The sequence below is a fragment of the Cetorhinus maximus genome, chromosome 27 (assembly GCF_964194155.1).
Source record: "Cetorhinus maximus chromosome 27, sCetMax3.hap1.1, whole genome shotgun sequence".
Lineage (NCBI taxonomy): Eukaryota > Metazoa > Chordata > Chondrichthyes > Lamniformes > Cetorhinidae > Cetorhinus > Cetorhinus maximus.
In genome coordinates this window covers 10,580,554-10,607,055 of record NC_135905.1, presented here as the reverse complement: position 1 = coordinate 10,607,055, position 26,502 = coordinate 10,580,554, and the positions used below count along the sequence as shown (strand labels likewise).

Here is a 26,502-nt window from a genome sequence, read left to right as displayed (position 1 = left end):
ACACAGCAGTACCAGACTCTTTAGATGCCAAACAACTTGAAGTTAATCCTTACAGTGACAAGACAATCTGCTACAGTTTTAAATTATGTGCAGGTCTCTCCCCCACCCCACAAGGTAAGAAACCTATTAAGTAGAAGGATGATGAGGTAGCACTGTCAGAAAACCAAAGGTTTCCTTAGCCAGGAGTACCTGAATATTTTAATATTCTGGAAGAGACTTTGAGAGACTCTAGGTACTCCACATGGTATACAAAAATACACATGTACATACCACATCCCACATACAAGATAAGCCCCCTACATTTCAACCCAAAGATCAATGATCCACTTATAAGACTTAAGTCCACAATGCGTGCCAGCTGTGGGTCAGTGGTAGCACTCTTGCTTGGTAGTTTAGAAGATTGTGGGTATAAGTCCCACTCCAGAGACTTGCCACTTCAGTGCCGTACTGAACTGCACCTTTTGGATAAGAGGTTAAACCAAGATCCCATTTGCCCTTCACAGGTAGAGGTTAAAGATTCCCTGAATGATTCCATGAAGAAGAACAGAAGAACGGGGAAGCATTCCCAGCCTCCTGGCCAACCTTTAACCCTTAACCAAATATTCAGTGGATATTTATATCATCACTGTTGTGGGACTTGTTATGTGCAAACTGACTACTGCATTTCCCATGCTGCAGTGATGACTACTCTTCAAATGTACTTAATTGGCTGTAAAATGCTTTTGGACATCATGAGGTGGTAAAAGGGATCAACGCACATCTTTCTTTGTATAACCATACCATAACACCCCACATCTTGCAGCCTGACATAGTTTAAACTTGTTATACTTACTTGGCTAGAAGTGAACAATGAGCTGTACTGACGTTTGGAAAATCCACGCTTCCCGATGCTATAATTTGACGACCAGCGAGAAACTTTAAGCTGTTAGGGTTTGGTGTGTCCTGGGTGTGTATTGCCATGAATCGTACTATAAAGAAAATATTATATTTCAGAATATATACTACAGCTGGACTCTAAATCACACTCTATATTATGCTTGTTGGTGTATCCTCCAGTTTTCCAACAGTTAAGTATTTAGCAATAGTGAATAAGTGTGGGTGTGTGTACTTACACAAACTACAGTGGGACCTCAATTCATTACTTCACAATCTTGCCCAATCTTATCAGTAAGGTAAAATTCTACTTTAACATGGAGAGGAAGAGGCCATTCACTTTAACCTGGTCTGGAACAGAGTCTATAGTGAGCATAATGAAGAAATTGATAATTGTGTTGCAATCATGCATTTTTGTTTTTACCAGAACATTTTGAACAGCTGAGATTGGGATGGTCTCCAGGCACACTACTATTCTACCTATTATTTTCAGAGGTTTTTTGCAGTGTTCTGTGGCATCATTGCTACATTCTGCCATGGTTTTCTAGACATTAACACAGTATTAGTCAATCATGGCCGGGCATCTTGAAGTACCGACTTCACTGATGCTCAACATATTTGGTTACTCAGCATTATCCAATTTTAATTATCCATTCAGTTGCATAATGGAGATTCCACTTTACAGTACATTGTAAGACCTTGCTGGCAATCTCAGCATGGCCATTAGACAACTTTTGAGGGAAAGGAAAACTTACACCGTTGCATTGGATGCCGCTGTTCTGAAGATGGAAGTTAAAGCAAATTAGAAACTCAGGACTGTATCTGATCTGCTGCAATGTTTCAAGTTCCTTTACCTTGGCAACAGGTGAAAGAGGAAAAGGAAACTTAGTTTGTCATGTGATGATGTAGCTCACTAATGCTTTGCATTAGTACCATTACACTGCGTGAACCAACCATCTCTCACCAAATGGAAGTGTCAAAAAACGATCCTGACAAAAAAAAATTCCCTCCAAAGAGGCAAAGTACTAGAAATAAAATCATGGTTTGTCCGGTTGTATCACTTTTTATTTTAGATGTACAAAGTACTCAGTAAAAATGCATTTAAGGGTTTAAGGTGTGTCCAACCTGATGATGTTGCACAGAAGCAGAGCAATAACATTTGGTTGAAATGCTGTACTGCCTGGACAGAGCAGTTTCACCAGTTTGTTTCAGGGTTCACAGGCGTTGCACTGTTGTAGACATGCTATTTTGCCATCAAGTTGTCTCCAACTGAGACAATCATCAAATGTTATCATTTGGAAGGGAAGAAGATCAAGTACTCGCTTTATTTTGCACCTTTGAAGGCTTCAGGACATCCTAACAGTCCATTAAGCACTTCTGAGCTGTAGTCATTGTTGAAATTCAGGGAACATGGCAGCCAATTTAGACACAGCAAAGTCCCACAAACAGCAGTGAAATGAACAACCAGTCAATCCTTTTTGTGATGTTGGCCAAGATACCAGGGGAACTCCCTACCCTAAAGAGTCATACACCTGAACCAACAAAGCACTTGAATGACCACTGACAATGAGGCACTCCATCAGTGCAGCACTAGATGCAAGTTCAGTTCTTCAGGAGTTTAGCTCAAACCCACATTAGAGGGGAATTCGTGACCAGCTAAATTTTTGTTATTTGTTCTTGGCATGTGGGTATCACTGGCAAGCCCACCATGTGTTGCCCACCCCTAATTTCCTTTGAACAGGTGGTAGTGAGCTGCCTGTTGAACAGCTGCAGTCTACCTCATGTAGTTACACCCACAGTGCTGTTAGGAAGAGAGTTCCTGAATTCTAATCCAGACAGTGAAGGAGTGGGAACACAGTTCCAAGTCAAGATGCTGGATTACTTGGGAGAGGAACTTGCAGGTAGTGGTGTTCCCATATTTCTTACTGTCCTTGTTTTCCTAAGCTGTAGGTTTGGAAGGAGTTGTCGAAGGAACCTTGGCGAGTTGCTGCTGTGTATCTTGTAGATGGCACACACTGCAGCCAAAGTGCGTCAGTGGTGGAGGGAGTGAATGTTTCCTCTGGTGGATGGGGTGCCAATCAAGTGGAGCTGAGATGCACTGCTTTGGACCGGCTGGGAACCAACTCACATAAGTCAGTCAGGTAGACCTTTCCTGACAGGAAACTTGAAATGCCAATTCCTTTTTTATAGGTTCTATGTTGCTTGACAGAAGCAGTTGAGCAGGAGCTATCACTTTGAGGAGCAGGCGTAAGGGTGAAAAAAAATGAAAAATTTCAAGACAAAGAAAAAATATATGATTTTATTTAGATATTGGACAACACATCCTAGAGGCAAATCGATAAGGTAAAGATAAAGTAGATTATTTTTCTAGGAAACTCTACCTCTGCACCAAATCCGCCAATAAGAACCAAATTTTACAGAATCATTCTCTTTTTCCCATTGGAACTGACATCTGAGCTGCAGTCAGTCTATTTTTTACTCTGCTGGCTGCATCCCTAATGAATGCCAGGATCAATACATCATCAATAATCTGCCTAACCACTGTAATTAAAATAAAACATGGCATCCTCAAACAGAAACAACACTTCAATTCTAGTGTGAGAACAAACAACACTCAATTCCACTCCTCAGAAACGACTGAAGAACTTCAACTCAGCCTCTGCCAACGTATCCCTGTAAACGGATCCACAGAGACCCTGACCCATGTGGAAGCTGCTAGCATCTCCAACACCAAGGCTCCAACCCAGAACATGCTGGGGCTCCAAACACATCTAACCCCAGAGGAAAGGCTGGGCAGTCAAGCTCTGAATGGGTAGAAGTTGATTTTAAGTTGTTCTTGATCTGCACCTGAAGGGTCTTGAAAGTTGGCAGCATGGTACCCAAAAGCTGAAGAATACAGATTTTAAGACCTAGTGTCCAGTTCCTTTAAAAGTGAGTGTTCCTGGAGCGACTAAATGTCTGGCAGCACCAGCATGATTATTGGTCTTAACAGTAGGAGGCAACAACATAATAATGTCACTACGTCATGCCTCGGTGCTTACTGAACAATCACAGTCTGTGCAACTGCAAAAATCCTACACAGCTTTTGTCATAAATACATGTGCACTATTCCCGTGTAAGTGCAAGGAATTAATATTTTGATCTCAAGACCAAAGCTGCAATATTAAAGAACCTGCAAACTTAGCAACTTTCTGAAATCTTTTAGATGCCTCAGAGATATCAAATCAACTCTCAATGACATCAATTCTGTCAGGAATCTGCAAAAACACCCAGCAGAAACAAATTTATGTCTATGGTTCCAGGACTACCCATCACTGCAGAGCAGCAATCATTACAGACAGCTAGCTGCTTGCATTTCGGCTAAGTAACAACATGGAAATGCAATCCAGAATTCACTCAAACAAATAATAAAATTTGGCACTTCTCATTCAAATAGCTGCAATCTAATTCACTCAGTTAACAAATGTCCATAATTTATTGCTTCATCAAGGCACAGAAGGTTGCTAGAATGACCAGCTCTGTGCTAGAACTCTTAGCTTCAAGTTTTGTGTGATGTTGAGTTCAGCAGAGTAACTGATGAAATGTTGACCCTCTTATTAAAAAGCTGAATGCGGCAGCCAACTTGCAGCGGCATGGCCCAACAAACAGCAAATGAATGAACCATGGTTTGTTTTAGGAGGTGCTGATTGAGGAGCGACTGTGGCCAGGACAATGTCTCATCCACTAAGACTGCAGTAGCATTCCTTCAGTAATGTACAGAAGGTGCTACATAAATGAATGTTATTATTGTTGAAGAATCCATGACCTACTATCAATACCATGCAAAAAATATTTTTAAAAACTGCCCATTCAGCTCTTTGTGTTTCTGAAACATTATTGGTGCAGCACGGAGGTCATGTTTGTCTACAAGGCAAAGGTTGGTGCACCTTAAAAGTGATTCATTGATATGCACTCTAATAAGACTCTATATAAATGAAAGTATAATTTATTCTAGGTCACCAACAGTTATTGTAAAGAATGCTAAAATTTTCATCCTGCCTTAGGCAATGCACAATTCTCAAGGTCACGCAATAATTTTTCTTTTATCCCACTAGCAAGACTGGTAGATCATTTTGTAGGCTACAGACAGATTTAAAGGGAGTTGTAATCGTCTTTCAAACCTTTGCTTCTTCCAGTTCACCGCAATGGATAGGTACACTTCACCTGCTATTTAAACAAGTGACAGAGAATTTGGGACAATCAGAGGGCCTTTAAAACTCTTCATACTAGCACATGCTCCATCTTGCTTTTTCCTGCCGCTGGGTATTGTTCGCAATAGTTAAACAATTGCTCAAAGTATAGGTTATGTTAAATGTCAGTTAATGGAGCAGAGGTCGACAGGCAGTCAGCAGTAACTGCACTGCTACACTCTTTCCCTCCCAATATTTATCAAAGCATTTCTTAGAACTTGAGCATTTTTGCAGCTCAGCTATGTCACATTGAAAACAATTTAAAATAATTATTGCAAGCATTCTATTTATAGACGCAAAGTTAATAATTGGAGAACAGCACAAAGAAATGCATGTGGTCGCTTTTTCATGCAAGCAATATTGACATGCGACTTCAATTTTGGAGTCTGCCTACATCTTAACAGACCGTTTCCTTCCCAGCTCCCAAAAACACTAAGTAAGCTATTCATAAAAAATAAAAACTGCCCTACTAAAATAAAACAAATTTACCAGAGATTTCATAACGATATTTCACAACTGAAACAAAAATAACCAAATCAAAATTAAGGCATTACACATATGGGTGAGTGGTCAGTATTGCTCATAATTGTAATTTATGAACAAGATGAGCTTTCTCTACCATCTATTGGCTGCAACTACAGCTGCGGATCAATATTTAAATAGCAGAATTGCATGGAACTTCGGGTAGTATGAACTAGTATGTAATAAAAATAAAATCACAATTTATTTTAAACATAAAATCTTAGGAGTTAAAGGGAAAAGGTGCAGTTGATATTTTTCAATGTGTCACTTTAAAGAAAATCATTCTTGTACACCAAGTCATTGATTCTGCAATATTACCTGCAAATGATTTAGTTACACTGTAACTTTGATCATGGCACTTTGATAAATGTTTAAGTACATGAATATGAGATCGGTGAAAGAATTAAGTTGTATTTAAGCTCTGCAGCATCTCTGATGCAAATTGACACCCTTTCACTGAACAGAAATTTACTCCATCAACGAACTCTGCTGTGATGTATGATAAGTTGCTTTAGGAGAGACAAGTTCCTTAACACATTGACAGAAATATCACACACCGCTGAAAAAGTAATAAGAAGAATGCATGTCGATGATTAGTCAGGATATCATCTTGTACAGACACAGGACTGCCACGCTACAGCGGAACAACAAAATCAGTCAAAATCAATTAAATCTAACACACTTGACTGTTATACGGAGGTTTCCATTGAATCTTAACCAAGGGCATCATTCATGCTTTCAAAGGGTAAATGCTAACTAATGAATATGCAAATGAAAAATAATGTTCTTTTAAATATCTGCTGGCATTTTGCTGCCATTTGGACTAATATGGTAACATGCACACGACAGCTCAATAGCAAAGGCTGTGTGCTGGATAACACGAATGTCAGCTACCATGACAGGCTGTCAATAAATCTCATCAGTATTTTAACTCTCTTTGAAAGTTTTCATTAAGGCTTGATGTTTACAAAGATAAATGAGGTTTTCAACAGAAGTTGCCCATTTACAGCCAACAGGATGGGAGTCTACAGAGTCTACACTTCATTACAGTAATATTCATTTTAGGCCATATTAAATCATCCATAATGGCCAAGACAGAAAGGCAAATCTGTTTAAAAGTAGCTGGTACATCAGTGTTATCTAATCATATAGATTTTTTAAACACTCCTACATCACTAGATTAACAATCAATTGTTGCTCTCTACGTCATGTTGAGAATAAGCTGCAAATAGCTGTGACATTTGAGTAAGTCACTTCTCAATTGAAGGAAATGTAACAAATGCTTCTTGGACATAAAGTAGCAGTTGCTCATCAGAAGAAAATTATGTTAACATTTATAATGTGTCTGTCTTGTGCGCACATACACATGGTATAAAAGTGTTCATTTCTGTGTCTCACACACATTTGTCACACTTCAAAACATAGCAAAATACAAGTTACTTCCAAAGAACATAAAATATCACAGCCAAGATATCTGCAGTCTTTTATTTTATTACTGTATCATATGAACTGTTTTTCCTCAACAACAGCTAAAGACCCCTACATTTGAGTAGAAGAGCAATACATTGGTTCGTCCTTAGTAACGTAGCAGGTTTCCAAGTAATATGATACAAATGGCACATCAAAGCTTAATTTTTATTTTGGGAATGTTAAAATGATTGGTGCTTCACTCTCAATGACCTCAGTGTCTAATTACTTAATTTTTAATCAATGAACCTTACTAAAAAACAGCAAAAGATTTGTTTTTACTTCTATACCCACCCTTCTGTCCTGGAAGTTGTAACTTGCTGGGGTACAGTTTCATGAGCGCCGGCAGTTTTGAAGTACCTTGTCCAGGTAGCCATTCTTCACGTGTCCCTGAACAGCAGGTTACTCCAAGGCATCACAATCTTCAGCCCAGCCTTTATCCTCCCTCAACATTCATATACTTGCCTGCAGTATTCAGCAGATCACCATCAAGAAGGCCTACTCCTGCTCCTAATTCATATGTTTGTATGTACCACGAATCCTGACCCCCAACTCCAACTCCAGCTCCTGGCCAATTGTTGCAACTGTAACTCCAACCGAGGTCAGGTATCCTAGTTTGTGTGACTGAGAATAACAATGGAGTGCATGCAAAATATCTCTCAAAAGAGGAAGGCTCAATCATTCTTTTTTAAGTTATGGAATGCAATTAATGTCCTCTTGCCATATTTGAATAGCTTTGTTTAAGAATCTGCTATGACGTAATTAAGGAAGGTATTGTCTAGAAATAGTTCCTGAGGCTTTTGGGTCAACTATCTCAGGATCTATTTACACTGCAAGTTTAAAGCCGAGGAAATGTAATCTGCTTTGTGCTATTGTTAAACTTGCAGTTTAGTCTCGAAGCAGTGTTGTGGAAGCATAGTAAATAAAAGTAAACCACTTCAGTTTGCAGTGCAAATAAAAGTGGTATCAAACCTAAATTATAAAATCAGGAGATACATTGGACCTTATTTTGAAGTGTAAGGTTTGGGCCTGTAGGAGGGTAGGGGAAAAACATACTAGCCATCCGTGGAACAGGGCTGAGAAGGGACACACTGGGAAAGGAAAACTAAACTTGAAGCAAGCTTTTGAAGAAAATAACACTATCAGGAAAAGAGCTGGCCACTGATCCTTGTGGACCCATCTCCTCATGGGCATATCCCAACACACTTCAATTCATCATATTTTGTTTTGTCATGTGCATTGCATTGTTGTGTCATTCTAGTCTTACATTTGGATTTTGTTCTATAGCCTTCCCGCTCCTGTTTCTTTCACTAGCCTCCCTGTCCCATTTTGTTAATTCAGTTCTGTTGTGCTGCCCTTTTTCCAGTTCATCTTACTACATTGCACCAGCAGCCCCAACCTCACGGCAAAGTTCCGCAATTCGAATAAGCTCCTCCCTGTAACCACAAGCTGACTGTCTTAGTTTCACATGACAGTTTAGCTTATGAAGAATGTTTATAATGTAAAGGCTGCTAAGTACATCACGTGCTGGTAGCAGTTTAAAAATCATGTGCTGGCAAAACCAAGCAAGTTCAGTCACTGAACTCAGAGACACAAAGCAGTGACAAAACAATATAGCAGAGGGATAAAATGGGTATGGGACTGGGAAGCCACGGGGCTAGGGAAAGGCCCAGCAATGATGAGAAATGGTTACTGATGGGTGGGAGGGGGGAGGTGGTAGGTCCAAAGAAAGACAGCAGCCTACAAAGATCTGAAACTGATATAGAAAGTCTGTTTGCACTGGAGTGAGACTTAGCCATAAAACTAAAATAGATGGCAGAAAGGGCAGGAGGAGAGATTGCAGTACGGGCCAAAAGAAACACAAGTTTAAAATCTCAAAACTATAAATTGAAAGAAAAATGAATATTGCAACTACAGCACCATCTAAAAGAATGGGCATGGAAGGCACAAAGGTTACAGTCCTACCTGTCATGGGCAGACATAAAGGCAAATACAATCATGAATATGGAAGTTTGTCAAGTTAAGTGCTGCACAGGCAGGATAGAGCCATGAGAATTTGTGGCAGTAGAAATTGCATGTGAAATCAAGACTTAATATGTAAATACAAGTGCCCACGTACAAACACACATATCTCCTTTGGCGTTGTTTGTGAGTCAAAGGTGCAGTAAAGTTTAACTGACAGAAAGTACATGGGAAGCTTACAGGAATCCCCCTCACCCCTCAATAATCAGAACAAATTTAGCATAAGATCCTTCAACTGAGCCAGGGAGTTTCTGTTCCTCTTGACAAAATTCTCTGAGCAAAATGCCGATCTGCAAATTTTGTCCCTCATGGAACTATAATACCAGAGAACACCACAACGTTGGAAATAAAATACAAAGCAGTAGGGAAAATAAAACTATTAAAATATATAATTTAAGCTGTTGAATTTTAAAAAAAACTGAGCTCAAGCCGTTACTTAGGATATTTTTCTACCATTGGAAGCCAACTAGTGTTTGCACCAGGGCTGGAGGGGGATGTTTATAATGCATTTTGATGTGGAGCTCAGATGTTGTGGTCGAGTGAATCAGTCAGCCCTGAACCATGTCGAATGACCATCTGGTAAAGTGAGAGTCACTGGAGACTCAGCGATAGCAAGAATTACAAATCTATCCTAAAGAGTTGGGTAGTGAAACAATCCATAAAGTTGCGAATAACTAAGGAAAAAAAGGTTTTAGGGAAGAATGAATGCCTAAAAGTACACATGCAAATAATGCAAACGCAGAACATGCTTGAATTCCTGGACTACCTTTAGGCATCACCACAGAAGATTTACTTGTGCATATAAACCATGAAAATAAAATGAAGGCAGAATTAATGCTCAAGCTGACTAATCCAAAACCAAATGCCTTTGTAGGTTTAGAAACTCCATTATAGGTTTGGGGCTTTTAGTGTGGAAATAATCCTTTTTCTGTCAGGGTATGCTAAAATTTTTGAGAGATCATTTTCTCACATGCCCGCTGATTTTTAGGTGGGAGCCAAAAGTTCTCAAATTCCGGTAATTCCTCTGCATGCTTCATCTTAGCATGCACAATTTAATTTCAACAACACAGGGCACTTTGTAACAGAGCTGTGTGAAAAGCGAATTGCAACCAACAGCCAAACAATATTGCACTTTAGGTTTCCCAAAACCCCAAGTCACATGAAACTCCCATTTTATTCATGCCTCAAGAGAATACAGACTTAAGTCGTCAATGTGCCATGTTATAAACTCAGCAATCTATTAATTGCCCCTTGTTCTTGAAAACATCTATGCTTCAAATTACTGTATGACCAGCAGAACGAAAAACCTGCGGGCAGTGAATTTTTGCTGCCATCTAGTACCAGCTATTGGTATTTATTTTTAAAAGCTTAGATTAGCAATGCAGGCAAAGGAACATGAAATTTAATTGAATACAAGATTGTTACCCATAGTTATATACAGGCTCTGCATGGTATGTAGCACAAAGACATGATTTAAGCAAACTCTGAAAAATAGTGGTATTTCTGTAACTAAATTAATCCACTGCTTCTATTCACTGGTAGAAGAACACACTTAGCATGATAAATAATAAGTTCACTTACGTTTTCTGTGTAGTGCAAATGTAATGTCGAATTTAGCATCTTTTGTTCTTTGTCGCATTAAGATAGCATAGCCTGGGTTTAGGGGTTATTAATGATGATAACAGAATTAGATTCAAAGTAGTTATGGCAAGGGACAAAGAAAAACCAAAAGTGAAAAAATCTATTTGGAAAGAGAGCCAATTTCAGTGTTTGGTGAAGGGATCTAGCACAGATATATGAGAAATGAAGACTGTAGAGGAAATCAGAAAATAAAGAAATGGCAAGCATAGCAGGAAAATATCACAATTCTGTGTGACACTACGTAGGATAAATTGCCTATAGTGTAAAATTATTCATTAAAGGAAAAACAGAGGCAAAACCCTAGATAGCACAGTGGCCTGGATTTTGTGCTAGTAATAATGGGCAAAACAGTCAGCAACTTCTAGAATTTTGCACGTTTAACATGCGCAGTTAAACGTGGACATTACTGTCAGTGACTTTACACTTCTCCAGAAAGTGTGCTGTTGAGGTCCCTCCAGAATGAGCAAAGATATGGAAGATGGAGCATAATGTGGGCAAATGTGAAATCGTTCATTTTGGCAGGAAGAATAAAAAAGAAGTTTAATATCTAAATGGTGAGAGATTGCAGAGCTCTGAGATTCAGAGTGATCTGGGTATCCTAGTGCATGAATCACAAAAAGCTAGTATGCAGGTACAGCAAGTAATTAGGAAAGCTAATAGAATATCATTTATTGCGAAGGGAATTGATTACAAAAGTAGAGAGGTTATGCTTCAATAATATAAAAGCAAAAAACTGCGGATGCTGGAAATCCAAAACAAAAACAAAAATACCTGGAAAAACTCAGCAGGTCTGGCAGCATCTGCGGAGAGGAGCACAGTTAACGTTTCGAGTCCGAATGACCCTTCAACAGAACTAAGTAAAAATAGAAGAGAGGTGAAATATAAGCTGGTTTAAGGGGGGGTGGGACAAGTAGAGCTGGATAGAGGGCCAGTGATAGGTGGAGATGTCACAACCAAAAGATGTCACAGACAAAAGGACAAAGAGGTGTTGAAGGTGGTGATATTATCTAAGGAATGTGCTAATAGGTGGCATTAAGAGTAGAAAGCAGGACGAGCAAGGTACAGATAGCCCCAGTGGGGGTGGGGTGGGGGGAAGGAATCAAAAAAGGCTAAAAGGTAGAGATAAAACAATGGATGGAAATACATTTAAAAATAATGGAAATAGGTGGGAAAAGAAAAATCTATATAAATTATTGGGGGGAAAAAAAAAGGGGGGGGGGGGGAGGTGGGGAATCGGAAAGGGGGTGGGGATGGAGGAGAGAGTTCATGATCTAAAATTGTTGAACTCAATATTCAGTCCGGAAGGCTGTAAAGTGCCTAGTCGGAAGATGAGGTGCTGTTCCTCCAGTTTGCGTTGAGCTTCACTGGAACAATGCAGCAGGCCAAGGACGGACATGTGGGCATGAGAGCAGGGTGGTGTGTTGAAATGGCAAGTGACAGGGAGGTCTGGGTAATGCTTGCGGCCAGACCGAAGGTGTTCTACAAAGCGGTCGCCCAGTCTGCGTTTGGTCTCTCCAATGTAGAGGAAACCGCATTAGGAGCAACAAACGCAGTAGACTAAATTGAGGGAAGTGCAAGTGAAATGCTGCTTCACTTGAAAGGAGTGTTTGGGCCCTTGAACAGTGAGGAGAGAGGAAGTGAAGGGGCAGGTGTTGCACCTTCTGCGGTTGCATGAGGTTATGCTTCAGTTGTACAGGGCACTGGTGAGACCACATCTGAAGAATTGTGTACAGTACTGGTCTCCTTATTTAAAGAAAGATGTAAATGCATTAGAAGTAGTTCACAAAAGGTTTACTAGACTAATACCAGGGATGGATGGGTCGTCTTATTAGGGAAGGTTGGACAGGCTAGGCTTTTGTTCACTGGAGTTTAGAAGAGTAAGAGGTGACTTGATCGAAGCCTTCAAGATCCTGAGGGGTCCCGACAGGGTGTATGTAGAGAATCTAGAACTATGGTTCACTGTTTAAAAATAAGGGGTTGCTCATTTAAAGCAGAGATGAGGAGAATTTTTTTCTCTCAGAAGGTAGAATGTCTTTGGAACGCCCTTCCTCAAAAGGCGGTGGAAGCTGCGTCTTTGAATATTTTTAAGGCAGATTCTTGAAAGGTTATTGGGATAGGCAGGAATGTGAGGTTGAGGTTGCAATCAGATCAGTCATGATCTTATTGAATGGTGGAGCAGGCTCGAGGGGCCGAGTGGCCTACTCCTACTCCTAGTTCATATGTTCGTACGTAATCAATTAGAAATAACTGAACTGAAGAGAACTTCTGCTCTTACTCTTGCTGTACTTGGAAAACCCTTGGAAAAGTGTAATTAGATTTTAAACAACGTACTAGGTTCATAATTACTTCGAAACAGCCCCACAGGCCCGGAAAGAGTAAATTTTATATTTGTTGAATGCTAATTTTTTTCCATTATGAAAAGAAATTCCACATTCTTTTCAAAACAATAAAAAGTTTGTTTATATTTGTTTCTACATTAATCTCATATGCACATCTAATTCATTTATTTTTCTAACTGTAAAAATTTAAAATTAGAAGTGATGGAGGTTCAATGTTTTTTTTACTTCCTGCATTGCTGTCTTTGGGAGTACTTCAATGTGATTGGTTGCTTACTCCACTTGATGACATTGTTACTGCTGGATGCTTGGAGATCCCAGTGACTTAATGCCAGATCTGGGAGGGAGGAACTCCATGCCACAGAGGTTACTGGATCTCTGCTGGCAGGTTTCTTTAAGGTCAGTGGCAAGCATCATCATTTTAATTTCTCAACTACTGCCTTTAAAATACCACTTTTATCTTCTTGAAGCACGAATCCACTATATTTAAGATCAGTTCAACAGAATTGGAAATTCTACTTGCTGAAGAGGCTTAGCTATAAAACACGTTTTTACAATGGGCTTTACCTGCCCCTACCTCACACTGGTTACATCAACGACTTCCGAATATCCCTTATATACGGCACTGTCCCCTCAGCATTAATATTCTATCTATACACCAGGGAACAGTTTAATCCACTATTCTTTACTTCAACGAGCTGTTTATAGCCCTCTGCACTACATACTGCCCTATTTACCAATTTTCTGTCAGCTTGCAAATTAGTATTATAACTGTCAATTTCAAGTACCAATATTTTTAATCCAATTACAGCAGTAGCAAAAAACTCATTATTTATCCTTTTCTGCTGTCAGGGAACTTGCATCAAAGTAATGCAGAGAAAGCAGCTCTGCCTCAGGAATGCTGCAAAGTTCTGGTAATTAGGTTGCATGGTAAATGTTATTTATGTCAGGCACAACAACAAACCCTTCAGCTGGGTCTCAGGTAGCACAACATTGCAAGGGTCTACTACCCATATCCTGAAAAACAGCGCTTTTTCCCATGCTATTCTTAGAAACATAGAATGATACTGCACAGGAGGAGGCTCTTTGCCCAACATGCCTGTGCTTGAACTTTGAAACAGCTATCCAATTAGTCCCACTCCAACCCCCCAACCAGCTTCTCAGTGGCTCAACAAAATTTTCCTCACAAGTATTGAATCGTCTTCTTCAACTGTTTCTGGGCAGTGCACTCCAAATCATAACTTGCTAAAAAATGCTCCTCATCATCTGGAGTTACTGGTTATTCATCTGCCTGATATCCCCCAAACACCCCTGTCCGTCTGAGGGGCGGAGAAGCAGAATAAAGGGCAGGATCAGGGTCGGAGGGGAAATAGGTGTTGGAAGATCGGGCCTTTTTGCAGCGGGACAGGCTGTAGACCTCGGGCAAAGATTATTGGGGCGGGATCTTGAACACGGAGCCTCCTCAAGCAGACACCTGGATCCAGGGGCTAAGTATGAAGGCACTTAACTTCTGAATCCAACAAGACTTCACCTTGAGGAAGCTGCAGGTTTCTCATGGCTTGGGAAACATGCCAGAGCAGCAAAAGCTGCTGGAAAATGAGTCTCACAGCATCACTATCATATTTAAAGCTGCCTCCGGTCAGGTTGGCTGCCTGCTCACCCACTTTCCAGCTTCAGTTTAAACTGGGTTGAAGGGGGTTTGGGTTGGGAAGCAGATTTTTCTGACTTTAATCCCTGACTGCACCCAAATCCATCTATTTCTTTCAGTTGAATTATTTCACAACACAGGCACTAGACAGAGCAGTGTACCAACACACAGGTACCAGGTACAGCAGTGGGTTAGAAGTACTTCATTAGCTGTGGTGTACTTTGCTACACCCCGAGGATATGGCAGGTGTTACCTTCCTGTGGCCTTTAATGTCTAATTAGTAGCTGTGTTGTGTCATAAGGAACTGTAAACACACTGTCCAAACTTGTTAGGGCCTTTGCAGGAAAGGGAGGTGTTTAACCCACCAGCCTGGACTGGATCTAAACCTAGGTTCCCGAGGTTGTGCGGCCATTGTCTAATGTACCAGTCCTCGGTTGAAATATTATTTTTAACAGTTTTCTGGAGTTATCGAAATGTAGATAGTGAAACCACAAGAGAAAGTCCATTGCACAGTGTTTGAATCTGTACATGTGCTTCCAGACTTCACTGAGAGAATTCAAGGTGGGATCTTTTACATCCACCCAAGACAGAGCCTCAGTTTAATGTCTCCTCTGAAAGATGGTACCTCTGACAATGCAGCACTCCCCCAGTCTTGCATTGAAGTGTCAGCCTAGATTATGTACTCAAGTCCCTGGAATAGAGCTTGAAACCATGATCGTCTGACTCAGAAGTGAGCATGTCATCACTGATAACAACTTGTGCCTAACTTAATTGCATAGTAAAACAACATAAGGTGCTTCACAAGAGTATAATCAGGCAAAACAGACAAGAACCACAAGATGATGTTAGGGCAGGTGACCAAAAGCTTAGTCAAAAAGGTTGGTTTTAAGGAGTGCCTTAAAGAGGGAAAATGGTAGAGAGTGGAGAGGTTTAGGGAGAAAATTTCAGAGCTTAGAGCCTCCGCAGCTGAAGGCATGGTAACTAGTGGAGGAATGAAGGAAATTGGAGATGCGGCAGATGCCAGAATTGGTAGCAAGCTCAGGGGGTTGAGGAGCTGGAAGAGGATACAGAGATAGGGAGGGGCAATGTCATGGAGGGATTGCAACACAAGGATGTGAATTTTAAAACTGAGGTGCAGTTAGGCAAGCCTCAGACAGTGGCCAGAGAGGGAGGTGGGATCAGTGACTAGGAAACAGGGTTTGTGACCGAGGACTATGGCATTGCTCTTTACGATCTTCAATTGGAGGAAATTTCTCCTCATCCACTGCTGGATGACAGACAAGCAGTATGACAAACCAGATGCAGCGGAGGCAGGCAAGACAGCTACTCACTGCATCAAACTAATTGTATTTGACTTGCAACTACTTGATGTTGAGCACCCAAAGTGGAAAATATCCCAACTCTCCAACACTAACATCCCTCTTATTGATGAACACAGAATTTTCACAGGGTTAAAAAAAAAGTATTTTTTATGTTGCAGATTTGCATTACTTTACAAACATTCATTATATTTCATAAATCTGCATTTTCAAAACAAGCAACAAACAAAGAATATAAATCGCTGACCAGCAAAGGATAAAATTTTCTTGAATCTTACACGCGTTTTAAAGTTCCCCGACACGCATTTCTGCAGATTTTCTGCACAGTATTCCTTCTGACTGTTAAGAACTACTATCTTGGATGCACGTAGAAAAGCAGTTCCACAAGAACACAAAAATTAGGAGTAGGCCATTCGGCCCCTCCAGCCTTCTCCACCATTCGATAAGATCATGGATGGTCACCAGTCAATTTCCACCAGCCAACCAAGCTCAGAAGAAGAAAGATTCCAAACTCTCAGCATTCCCAGGTTTTCTCATTCGCACAGACATCATATTTTTAAGGTGTATAATTAGCTTATACACAAAATAATGCTATTTGTCTTAAATTTTTAATACTACTCCCACTGTTGCAAAATTTTTCATAAGGTTCTGCAATATATTTTAACCAATCTGTTAACATACATTCTTCTATATTTGTACCAAATTGTAAAAACACAAAAAAGGACAAATTTTGTTTTATAATTAAAAGGAATCTGACTAAAGTTAAAATTGAACTAGAACTAGCGAAGATTGAAACGATTCATAATATTTCATTTGAAATAGGTTAAAAAATGCAAAAGCTTGTCTATGTGTGTCAACCATGCTCAATTGCCTGAGTCACAAGGTGGTGGGTTCAAGTCCCACTCCAGGGATTGAGCACAAAAATCAAGGCTGTGACTCCAGGGCAGTATTGAGGGAGTGCTGCTGCCAAAAGATCCCGTCTTTTGGATGGGATGTTAAACCAAGACTCCATCTACCCTCACAGGTGGGTGTGAAAGATCCCATGGCACTATTTTGACAAAGAGCAGGGGATTATCCCTGGCTGGCCTGGCCAATAATTATCAGTCAACATCACAAAAATTTCAAAAAAGTACTTCATTGGCTGTAAAGTGCTTTGAGACATTCAGTGGTTGGGAAGGGCACTATATAAATGCAAATCTTTGTTTTTGTGTTTGATTTGTGCATCCGCCATTGGTACTCAGGCTGCCAACAGAATCATTTGCTGAAGCTTTGTGATCCTGGCATGGAATTGAGTGCAATTCATTTCAACATAGCTCTGCCACAGACACAGCTCAGCCAACATTTTGTGACAATATCTGCACTATCAAGAATAAGCCATCACTGCTCTCTTCATCTATTGCATAAAATCAAAAATGGCACAGCAAACATACCAGCGGTAAACCATGCTCCAGATGGAATCTCAAACTTTGCTTTTTCTATGCATCTTGAAGTTGAATTCAAGGTAGGGTGAATATTTCTCAGTCTGGTGGTGGAGAACAGCCTAAAATTTAAAACATACCAAATGAAATTGTGCACATTAGTCTGTCAGCCATGCTTTCAACTAAGCACTGTCCAAACACCAGGCTATGCCTTCAAGCCACTTAGTAGGCTATTGTCCGAAGAGTTCAGGCTTAAAACAAACTGGCAGATGTGGGAATAGGAGGGGGACAAGGAGGGTGAGAAGAGGTAGGAATTGTAGACAGATGCAGTTCCACTACCACTTTTTGATGCGGTTTCCTACATTACAACACTAATTGCAATTGAAAAAGTATGGCACTGGCTGTAAAGCACTATGGGACATCCAGTGGTCATGAAAGGCACTATATAAATGCAAGTCTTTTTTATCGGTTTTATTTTAATAAATCACACATGCTTAAATTATATTTCTCAAGTTACTATTTCCTAGCACTTTCTTATTAGAATGGTTTGAAATGAAAGCAGACAAATATCTATAACTTGGGCCTCATAAAAATTTAAAATATCTATAGTGAGTCTGTTCTAAAAGAAATGCCATAGGGCACACTAAACCCTGCACGCATAAACTGTGTCACACATCAACACTTCCCCATAACAAAAGGAAGTAAGAGTAGCTCAGAAAAACACGATATTGTCACTCAGCTTACTTAGTATCTCAGTAATTTGGGGAAAAGGTGAGTCACACTTATGCCAATCTAATTTAATTGCTTTGTCAGTGTGTTTCTTCGTTGATACCTTAATTCAGTTCAAATTGTTGCTGTCTCTACTAGTGAATCTATGAACAGCAGTGTAGCACTCCTATGTTTTAACACTCAAATTGCTTTGTAGACAGAAATATACAATCTGGGGAAGGACAAAATCTATGATTTGCACCATTCAGAATTTTCTCAACAGTTCAAGTGGACATAAAGTGTTTAGACATCTACCTTTACACTGTACTGAAATCCTGGACACAATATCAAGACAATGTTCTGTGGCCAAAAGTTAAAATTCCCCACAGTTTCCATTTCATCTTTACTGCAACTAGATCTTCCTTCAATCAATGCTGCATCACTTAATTAACTGGAATGGAGAACCAAACAGAAACATGCTACTGAAAATTCCAATTCTACGTAATACTAACTCATACTATGCATTCTCTCAACAAAATTACACAGACTCTTGTCTAGGGCTGCAGAGTTAACTTTCAAATTATATTCAGTGGACAGCTATCCCCCCCCACCTCCCCCACTTACATCCCCAGTGAATCTTATTTTCACTTTCACAAGGGAACATGGGAGCTGTGAAAATCAATTGGTAAAACAAAATACATTTTCTAAACGAATGTAGTATAGGCTAAAGGGCAGTCTCTCAATGTCGAGGGGTTTAGTTCTATAAATCTACAGGGCATGACAAGAACTACAGACACAGCATAATATATAGTGCCTTACTGCCATGTGACAAAATTATCTCACTCGTACTGTTTTCAATTCATCAGTGCTGATATTTTCATAAATGTACTATTACACAACCTGGCAGGGTCTGTTTCTCATTGTTCATTGATGTCAGGTGTTCGGATTTCCAGTGATATTACCCCATGTATATTGTAGAACAATTTCACAATAATGTCTCAAATAAAGTCCTAATTTGAACACGTAATGCCAACAGTACAGTAGTTTCTTACGCTGATGCTATGTGACTTAAGGCCATCAGAAACGTTTTCTTTTGCTGCGTAACTTTCTTCATACTAGCATCACATCAAAGTTAATATATTTTGAAGTCACTATCACCATTTATTTTAGGTGCTATCATGTATTTTAGGTGCTTTCCATTAAGTGCAAGTAGTCAACATGCCAGTTTAAGGACCAACGTGAACTGCGCTAAGATTGAGGAAGAGACCAACAATCTGGGAGTTATATTGAAAAGAAAGGTTTACCGCATGATTTCTCCTTTAGCAAAGAAAATTTGCATGTCATAAGCTCTATTTTTAAACTAATTTCTTAAACAAGAAATGCCAGTAAGATCTTTCAATACAAGTGCGGAAAGTTAGAAATTTGACAGGTTTTAAGCAAATAGAGAGGCAGGGGTTGGGGATGGGGGAGAAGAGGAATCAACAAAAGGGAAGATCTACGATGGGATGGACAGCAGAAGAGATTAAATGACAAAAGGGATGATGGTGCAAGGCAAAAAGAGATGAAAACAGGACAAGTAAAGAAACAAAAGATGTGTCTAGATGCGTAAACGGCAATAGCAACAGCTGTCGTGAAAAGTGGTTAAGATCTGAAATTGTTCAACTCAACGTCGAGTCCACAAGGCTGCAAACTACCTAATCAAAAGATGAGGTGCTGTTCCTCGAGCTTGTGTTGAGCTTCATTAGGACAGTGTAAGAGACCAAGGACACAGCAGTTAAAGTGGGCCTTCTGCACTGTTCTAAGACAATTTGCTGAAGATATAAAAATAGGTAGGAAAGAAAGTTGTGAGGAGGATACAAAGAATAGTCTGCAAAGTAATACAGATAGGTTGTGAGTGGGCAAAGATTTGGCAGATGGAACATAATGTGGGAAATGTGGGGTTGCCCAGTTTGGCAGAAAGAATAGAAAAGCAGAATATTGTTTAAATGGAGAGAAACTGCAGGATGCTGTGATACAGAGGGATCTGGATGTCCTTGTACATTAATCACAAAAAGTTAGCATGCAGGTATAACAAGTAATTAAGAAGGCAAACGGAGTGTTGGCCTTTATTGCAAAAGGGATGGAGTATAAAAGTACGGAAGTCTTGCTACAACTGAACAGAGGATTGATGAGACCACAGTATTGTGTGCAGTTTTGGTCTTACTTAAGGAGGGTGTTACAATCCTCAATGAGACCAATACTTTTAGAAAAATGTTGAAATTTCCAGAGGCTAACTGGAAGGATCGCACAACAAGATTTCAAGTTGTAAGACTTTTACTATAATAAACAAACTAAAAGAAATCATGTCTAAATACTATTCAATAGGCAACGTACACGCTAAACTACAGAAAAGATCCCCTCTTTAACTTTTAAATCATTCGAAAATCCACCTCCATGGTTATACTTTACTCTGTCCCTTAAGTGGACATTTCATTTTCCAAGAAGCATCTAAAGCTGTTCTCAGCTCCCAATCATTTGCTTCCTTTTTTTCCCCTAGTCGGATAACTTCTAATCCTAAACTGATCTTCATAGCGAGGGCTACTCTGGAGATTCCTCTCTCTAGCCAAAGCTTTACAAATCCTTCAGCCTCATTTAAATCCTCACAAACTTTGAGTCTTCAATCCAAACACGAACTCCCACCCGCATTCTGCGTGGTGAACAATAAAGACTGGCTGCCTCCATCTCTCTGCTCTCTGAGATTCTTGCAGTCTGTGAGGCTGAAGGATATCTTAAGGAAAACCCTATAAGCTGATACTACAATGGCTCGCTATGGACTCTTCCCCTCTCAAAGCCCCTCCCTGTGGCAATGTGAAACACATGGGCCTTGTACCCAGGTAGAAATGTTAATTAGCTATCCTTTAGACCCCCAACTCCATTCTACCTTGGAATTAAATAGACAGTTTAAAGAATAACCGTTTACAAAACCTGATATACCTAACACTCCCTGTGACTTGGAGACTTAACATTCCATCCGCCGTCAGTACATCTGCTCTGGTCATTGTTTAGAGATGTGAATATCTCATACCTTCTTCCCAATAAGACAACTTGGGCTCCCCGTAACATTTAACAACCAAGCCACTCAAACTTGTTGTTGGGCAGAATTCAGAACAGGTCACATTACCCCCTTCATTCCTCCATTTCACCCTAAAGGGACAGTCTCAAAACATAACAATCTTACAAATGTTATATTTGTAACAAGGGCAGTGCATTGGAAGCAGTTCAGAGAAGGTTGACTCAGCCAATTCGTGGGATATGGGGTTCTCTTATGAAGAAAGGCTCAACCTGCTAAACCGAACCGGAAGCAGAGTTTATAAATAAGGGCTCTGCCATGTAAGTTTGAGATGAGGAGAAAAATCTTCTCTCAGAGGGACGTTACTCTTTGGAAACATCTTCCGCAGAGAGCAGTGGAGGCTGGATCACTGAATATATTCAAGCCTGAGTTAGACAGATTTTTGATCAACAAGGGAGTCGAGGGTTATAGGGAGGGCGGGGGGAAGCAGGAAAGTGGAGTTAAGGCCACAGTCAGATCAATTATAAGCTTACTGAATGGTGGAACAGGCTTGAGGGGACGAATGGCCTACTCCTGCCCCTATTTCTTATAGCATCTCAATGACTGGCAAAGACAAAGAGGAAAGGGGTCTCTAATAGTCTTGGGCCATATTATGTGTAGCGCTGATTACAAGGTAAACCAAAATGAGGGGATCATGTCTGGCCAGTACCTTGCAATCTTCTCTGACATATTGGTCCAGACTTTCCCTTGGCAGGGCACCTATTTGCAGCTGCCCTTGCCCACTTAGTTTTTCTTTTGCATGGCAATTTGCCAAAATGCGTGGCTTGGGAAACAGGGCATCTGGAACCTGAATGAAGAGGTCAGGCAACTGTGTATCACCTTAATCAATTAGACTGAAGGAAGGAATGTAAAATTAACAGCAATGGAATGTGAAGGAATTATAAAGTAATATCCCAACTGGCCCCTCCCAATATTTCTGGTTAATACCATTGGTTTGATCGAACCTTGCATCTGGTGGGGGATTTGTACTATTGATAAGAACAATGAGCTGGTCAGTGGGAGATTGTTACAGCATTACACTATCAGCTTTAAGTTACTGAATAAATAAGGGGCTGCGTTATCAGGAAAAGGGCAGAGGAATTCTCTCTCGTTGCTGGGGATCAGTTTGCAAAGTTCAAAGCCCTTAAAACAGTATCGCAACTCTCTTTCACTCTGGGGTCACGGCAATTTAAAAGCATTAAAATGCGGTCAAAGCGGAAAGAAGTTTTGGAAGCTCTGCTATATTCCTTTCTCCCTCATATGCTTATCGTCTTTCCCCTTAAATGCATCTATACTATTTGCTTCAACTACTCCCTGTGGTAGCGAGTTTCACATTCCCATCATTCTTTAGATAAAAGAAGTTTCTTATGAATTCCTTCTTGGTGATCTCTTATATTGATGGCCTCTAGTTGTTCTCTTTCCGACAGGGGGAAACATTCTCTCCGTATACAATCTATTAAAGTCATAATTTTAAAGACCTCCATTAGGTCATCCCTCTCTTATCGAGGGAGGGGACCCACCCTGTCAATCCTTTCTTTCAGTGGCAGTCAAGTAGACAAAGGGAAGGATTTTAAGTCTGAAACTCCACAAAAATAGAATGTATCCATTGAACCTGCCACCACCTCTCTCAGGCAGTGCATTATAGACCTTAGCTACTCACTGCATGAAAAAGTTTTTCCCAATGTCGCATTTGTTTCTCTTGCCAATTACTTTAAATCTGTGCCCTCTCATTCTCGATCCATCCACCAGTGGGAACAATTTCTCCCTATCTACTCTGTCCAGATCCCTCACGATTTTGAATACCTCTATTAAATCTCCTCTCAGCCTTCTTGTCTCCAAGGAAAACAAACAGTCTTAACTGCTCCAATCTATGTTCATAACTAAAGGTCCTCATCCCTGGAACCATTCTCATGAATCTTTAACCCTTTCTAACATGACCATGAATGTACCTACACCACACCGAGTGCAGTGGTTCAAGGCAGCAGCTCATCACCACCTTCTCAAGGGCAATTAGGGATGGACAATAAATGCTGGGCTAGCTAGCTATACCCACATCATATGAAAGAATAAAAAAATAGATAAAACAGAAAAAGGAAGGGTTGGAAAGGGAGAATCAACACTCAAAGGAAAATCCAGTAAATTGGATCTTGTACACCATATAAAATGGAACTGCAGCATTACTTGTGCATGTACCGTATTACTGATTTTTACCGGAATTTGAGTTTGGAACTGGCTTTTCCTTCTGGATGAAGTTCCTCATTCCTAGAACCATTCCCATGAATCTTTAGCCCTCCGTAACAGCACTGTGGGTGCACCTACACCACATGGGCTGCAACAGTTCAAGAAGGTGGCTCACCACCATCTTTCTCAAGGGCAATCAGGGGGAGCAATAAATGCTGGCCTGGCCAGCGACGCCCACATCTCATGAAGGAATTAGTATATATAAAACGGAAAAAGGGAGGATTAGAAAGGGAGAATCAACAACAACCTGAAAGTAATTTAAAAAGAAACAGTAAAACAAAGAAATGAGAGCAAAACCTATTAGCATATTCCTTAGATAATATCACCACCTCTTTGTCCTTTTGTCTATGACATCTTTTGGCTATCTCCACCTATCACTGGCCTTCTATCCAGCTCGACTTGGCCCACCCCACCCCCCCCCACCCCACCCCCCCCCACCCCACCCCACCCCCCCCACCCCACCCCCCCTTAAACCACCTTATATTTCACCTCTCTTCTATTTTTCCTTAGTTCTGTTGAAGAGTCATACGGACTCGAACCGTTAACTGTGTTCCTCTCTGCAGATGCTGTCAGACCTGCTGAGTTTTTCCAGGTATTTTTGTTTTTGTTTTGGATTTCCAGCATCTGCAATTTTTTGCTTTTAACTTGTCTGAACTGGTCTGGTATGTATTAAAATGGAGCTGCAGTATTACTGCTGCCAGTGTCACTGATTTTTACTGGGATCTGACTATTTTGAAAAGGCTTTCCCTTCTGGGGATTGAAGTTCCTTGTCCCTAGAACCATTCCCGTGAATCTTTAACCCCCAATATATTAAACAGAAAGAAAAGGGTGGATTGGAAAGGAGGACACTGTGCAAAAGTAAACAAGGCTCCCAGTGTTTGGGGGAGGGGTCCCCACACCACCCCAAACTCCCGACCCCAAACCCCCCCCCAACCCCAACACCAAACCCCACCCGCCCCCGACACCAAACTCCACCCGCCCCGACACCAAACCCCACCCACCCCAACCCCCCCCGCCACCAAACACCCCCCACCCCAAACCCCCCACAACTCCCCCACCTCACAACCCCCCCCCACCCCACAACCCCCCAACCCACCCCCCCCACTCCACCACCAACTCCCTCCCCCACCAACTCCCTCCCCCCCCACCACACTCCCCCACACCCCACCAACTCCCACCCCCCCCTCACCCCACCAACTCCCCCCCAACCACCCCACCAACTCCCCCCCAACCACCCCACCAACTCCCTCCACCCCCCACCCACCCCCCTCAACTCCCTCCCCCCCACCCCCCTCAACTCCCTTCCCCCCACCCCCCTCAACTCCCTTCCCCCACCCCCAACTCCCTCCCCAACTCCCTCCCCCCACCCCACCCCCCCAACTCCCTCCCCCCACCCCACCCCCCCAACTCCCTCCCCCCACCCCACCCCCCCCCCCCACCCCACCCCCAACAACTGCCTCCCCCAACCCACCAACTCCACCCCCCCAAACTCCCTCTCCCTCCCCGCCACACCAACTCCCTCTCCCCCCCACCCCCACACCAACTCCCTCTCCACCCCCCCCCCACCAACTCCCTCTCACCCCCACCAACTCCCTCTCCCCCCGCCCCCCCCCACCAACTCCCTCTCCCCCCGCCCCCCCACACCAACTCCCTCTCCCCCCGCCCCCCCACACCAACTCCCTCTCCCCCCGCCCCCCCACACCAACTCCCTCTCCCCCCGCCCCCCCACACCAACTCCCTCTCTCCCCGCCCCCCCAACCCAACTCCCTCCCCGGCCCCCCCCAACCCCCTCCCCCCAACCCAACTCCCTCCCCCCCCCCGCCCCCCCAACCCAACTCCACCCCCGCCGCCCCCCCAACCCAACCCAACTCCCCCCGCCGCCCCCCCAACCCAACTCCACCCCCGCCGCCCCCCCAACCCAACCCAACTCCCCCCACCGCCCCCCCAACCCAACCCAACTCCCCCCGCCCGCCCCCCCAACCCAACCCAACTCCCCCGCCCGCCCCCCCAACCCAACTCCCCCCGCCCGCCCCCCCAACCCAACTCCCCCCGCCCGCCCCCCCAACCCAACCCCCCACACCAACTCCCTCTCCCCCACCCCAACCCCCCACACCAACTCCCTCCCCCCCAACCCAACCCCCTCCCCCAGCCCCCCCAACCCCAACTCCCCCCCGCCCCCCCAACCCCAACTCCCCCCGCCCCCCCAACCCCAACTCCCCCCCAACCCCAACTCCCCCCCAACCCCAACTCCCCCCCCAACCCCCTCCCCCCCAACCCCCTCCCCCCCCAACCCTCTCCCGACCCCCGCCCCCCTCCCCCCCGACCCCCCCGCCGCCCCCTCCCCCCCCCAACCCCAACTCCCTCCCCCCCCCGCGCCCCCCAACCCCAACTCCCTCCCCCCCCCGCGCCCCCAACCCCAACTCCCTCCCCCCCCCGCGCCCCCCAACCCCAACTCCCTCCCCCCCGCCCCCCTCCCCCCCCAACCCCAACTCCCTCCCCCCCCCGCCCCCCCCAACCCAACCCCCCCGCCCCCCCCAACCCAACCCCCCCGCCCCAACTCCCCCCTCGACAGTATTCCTGATGCTGACAGCTCCTGGATTCCCCCCAGGGGTGGGTTTATAAGTGATTGATTGTGTTTGCGGCGGGTGGGGGCGGGTGGCCAGGGGCCGGTTACCCACCTGCTCTCGGGCCACAGCCGCCTCCAACTCCAGAGCAGCTGCCGCAGCCTCCAGCCCGGCGCCGCCATTCCCCGGCCCTGGCCCTGACCCTGGCCCTGGCGCGAGGACCCGCCCTGCCCGGCGCCCTAACAACCTGCCTGACCCACCGACCGCAAACGCTGCACAAAAAGAATGAAACGCCCGAGGGTGCGCACGACCCACGATTCATTGGTGAATGATCATTCCGCCGGTCTGACAAATGTTTGGACAAACCTACTGAATTTATAATATCGGTGTATAATATATATTAAAAAATCAGGCGAGTGCAAGACG

General features: G+C 42.9%; 1 protein-coding gene across 2 annotated transcripts in view; it reads right to left on the bottom strand.

The window, feature by feature from the left end:
* Window positions 1-26,279, bottom strand: part of LOC144668556 (NFU1 iron-sulfur cluster scaffold homolog, mitochondrial-like) — a 39,146-nt gene extending 12,867 nt beyond the window's left edge. For both annotated transcript variants that reach the window (XM_078530701.1, XM_078530702.1), the window contains exons 1-3: window positions 26,191-26,279; window positions 17,488-17,597; window positions 833-968 (exon numbers count right to left, since the gene is read on the bottom strand). In XM_078530701.1, the coding sequence (XP_078386827.1) occupies window positions 833-968; window positions 17,488-17,597; window positions 26,191-26,258 (314 nt within the window). In that variant the 5' untranslated portion in view covers window positions 26,259-26,279. The remainder of the gene's footprint in view (window positions 1-832; window positions 969-17,487; window positions 17,598-26,190) is intronic.
* Window positions 26,280-26,502: the final 223 nt, after the last annotated feature.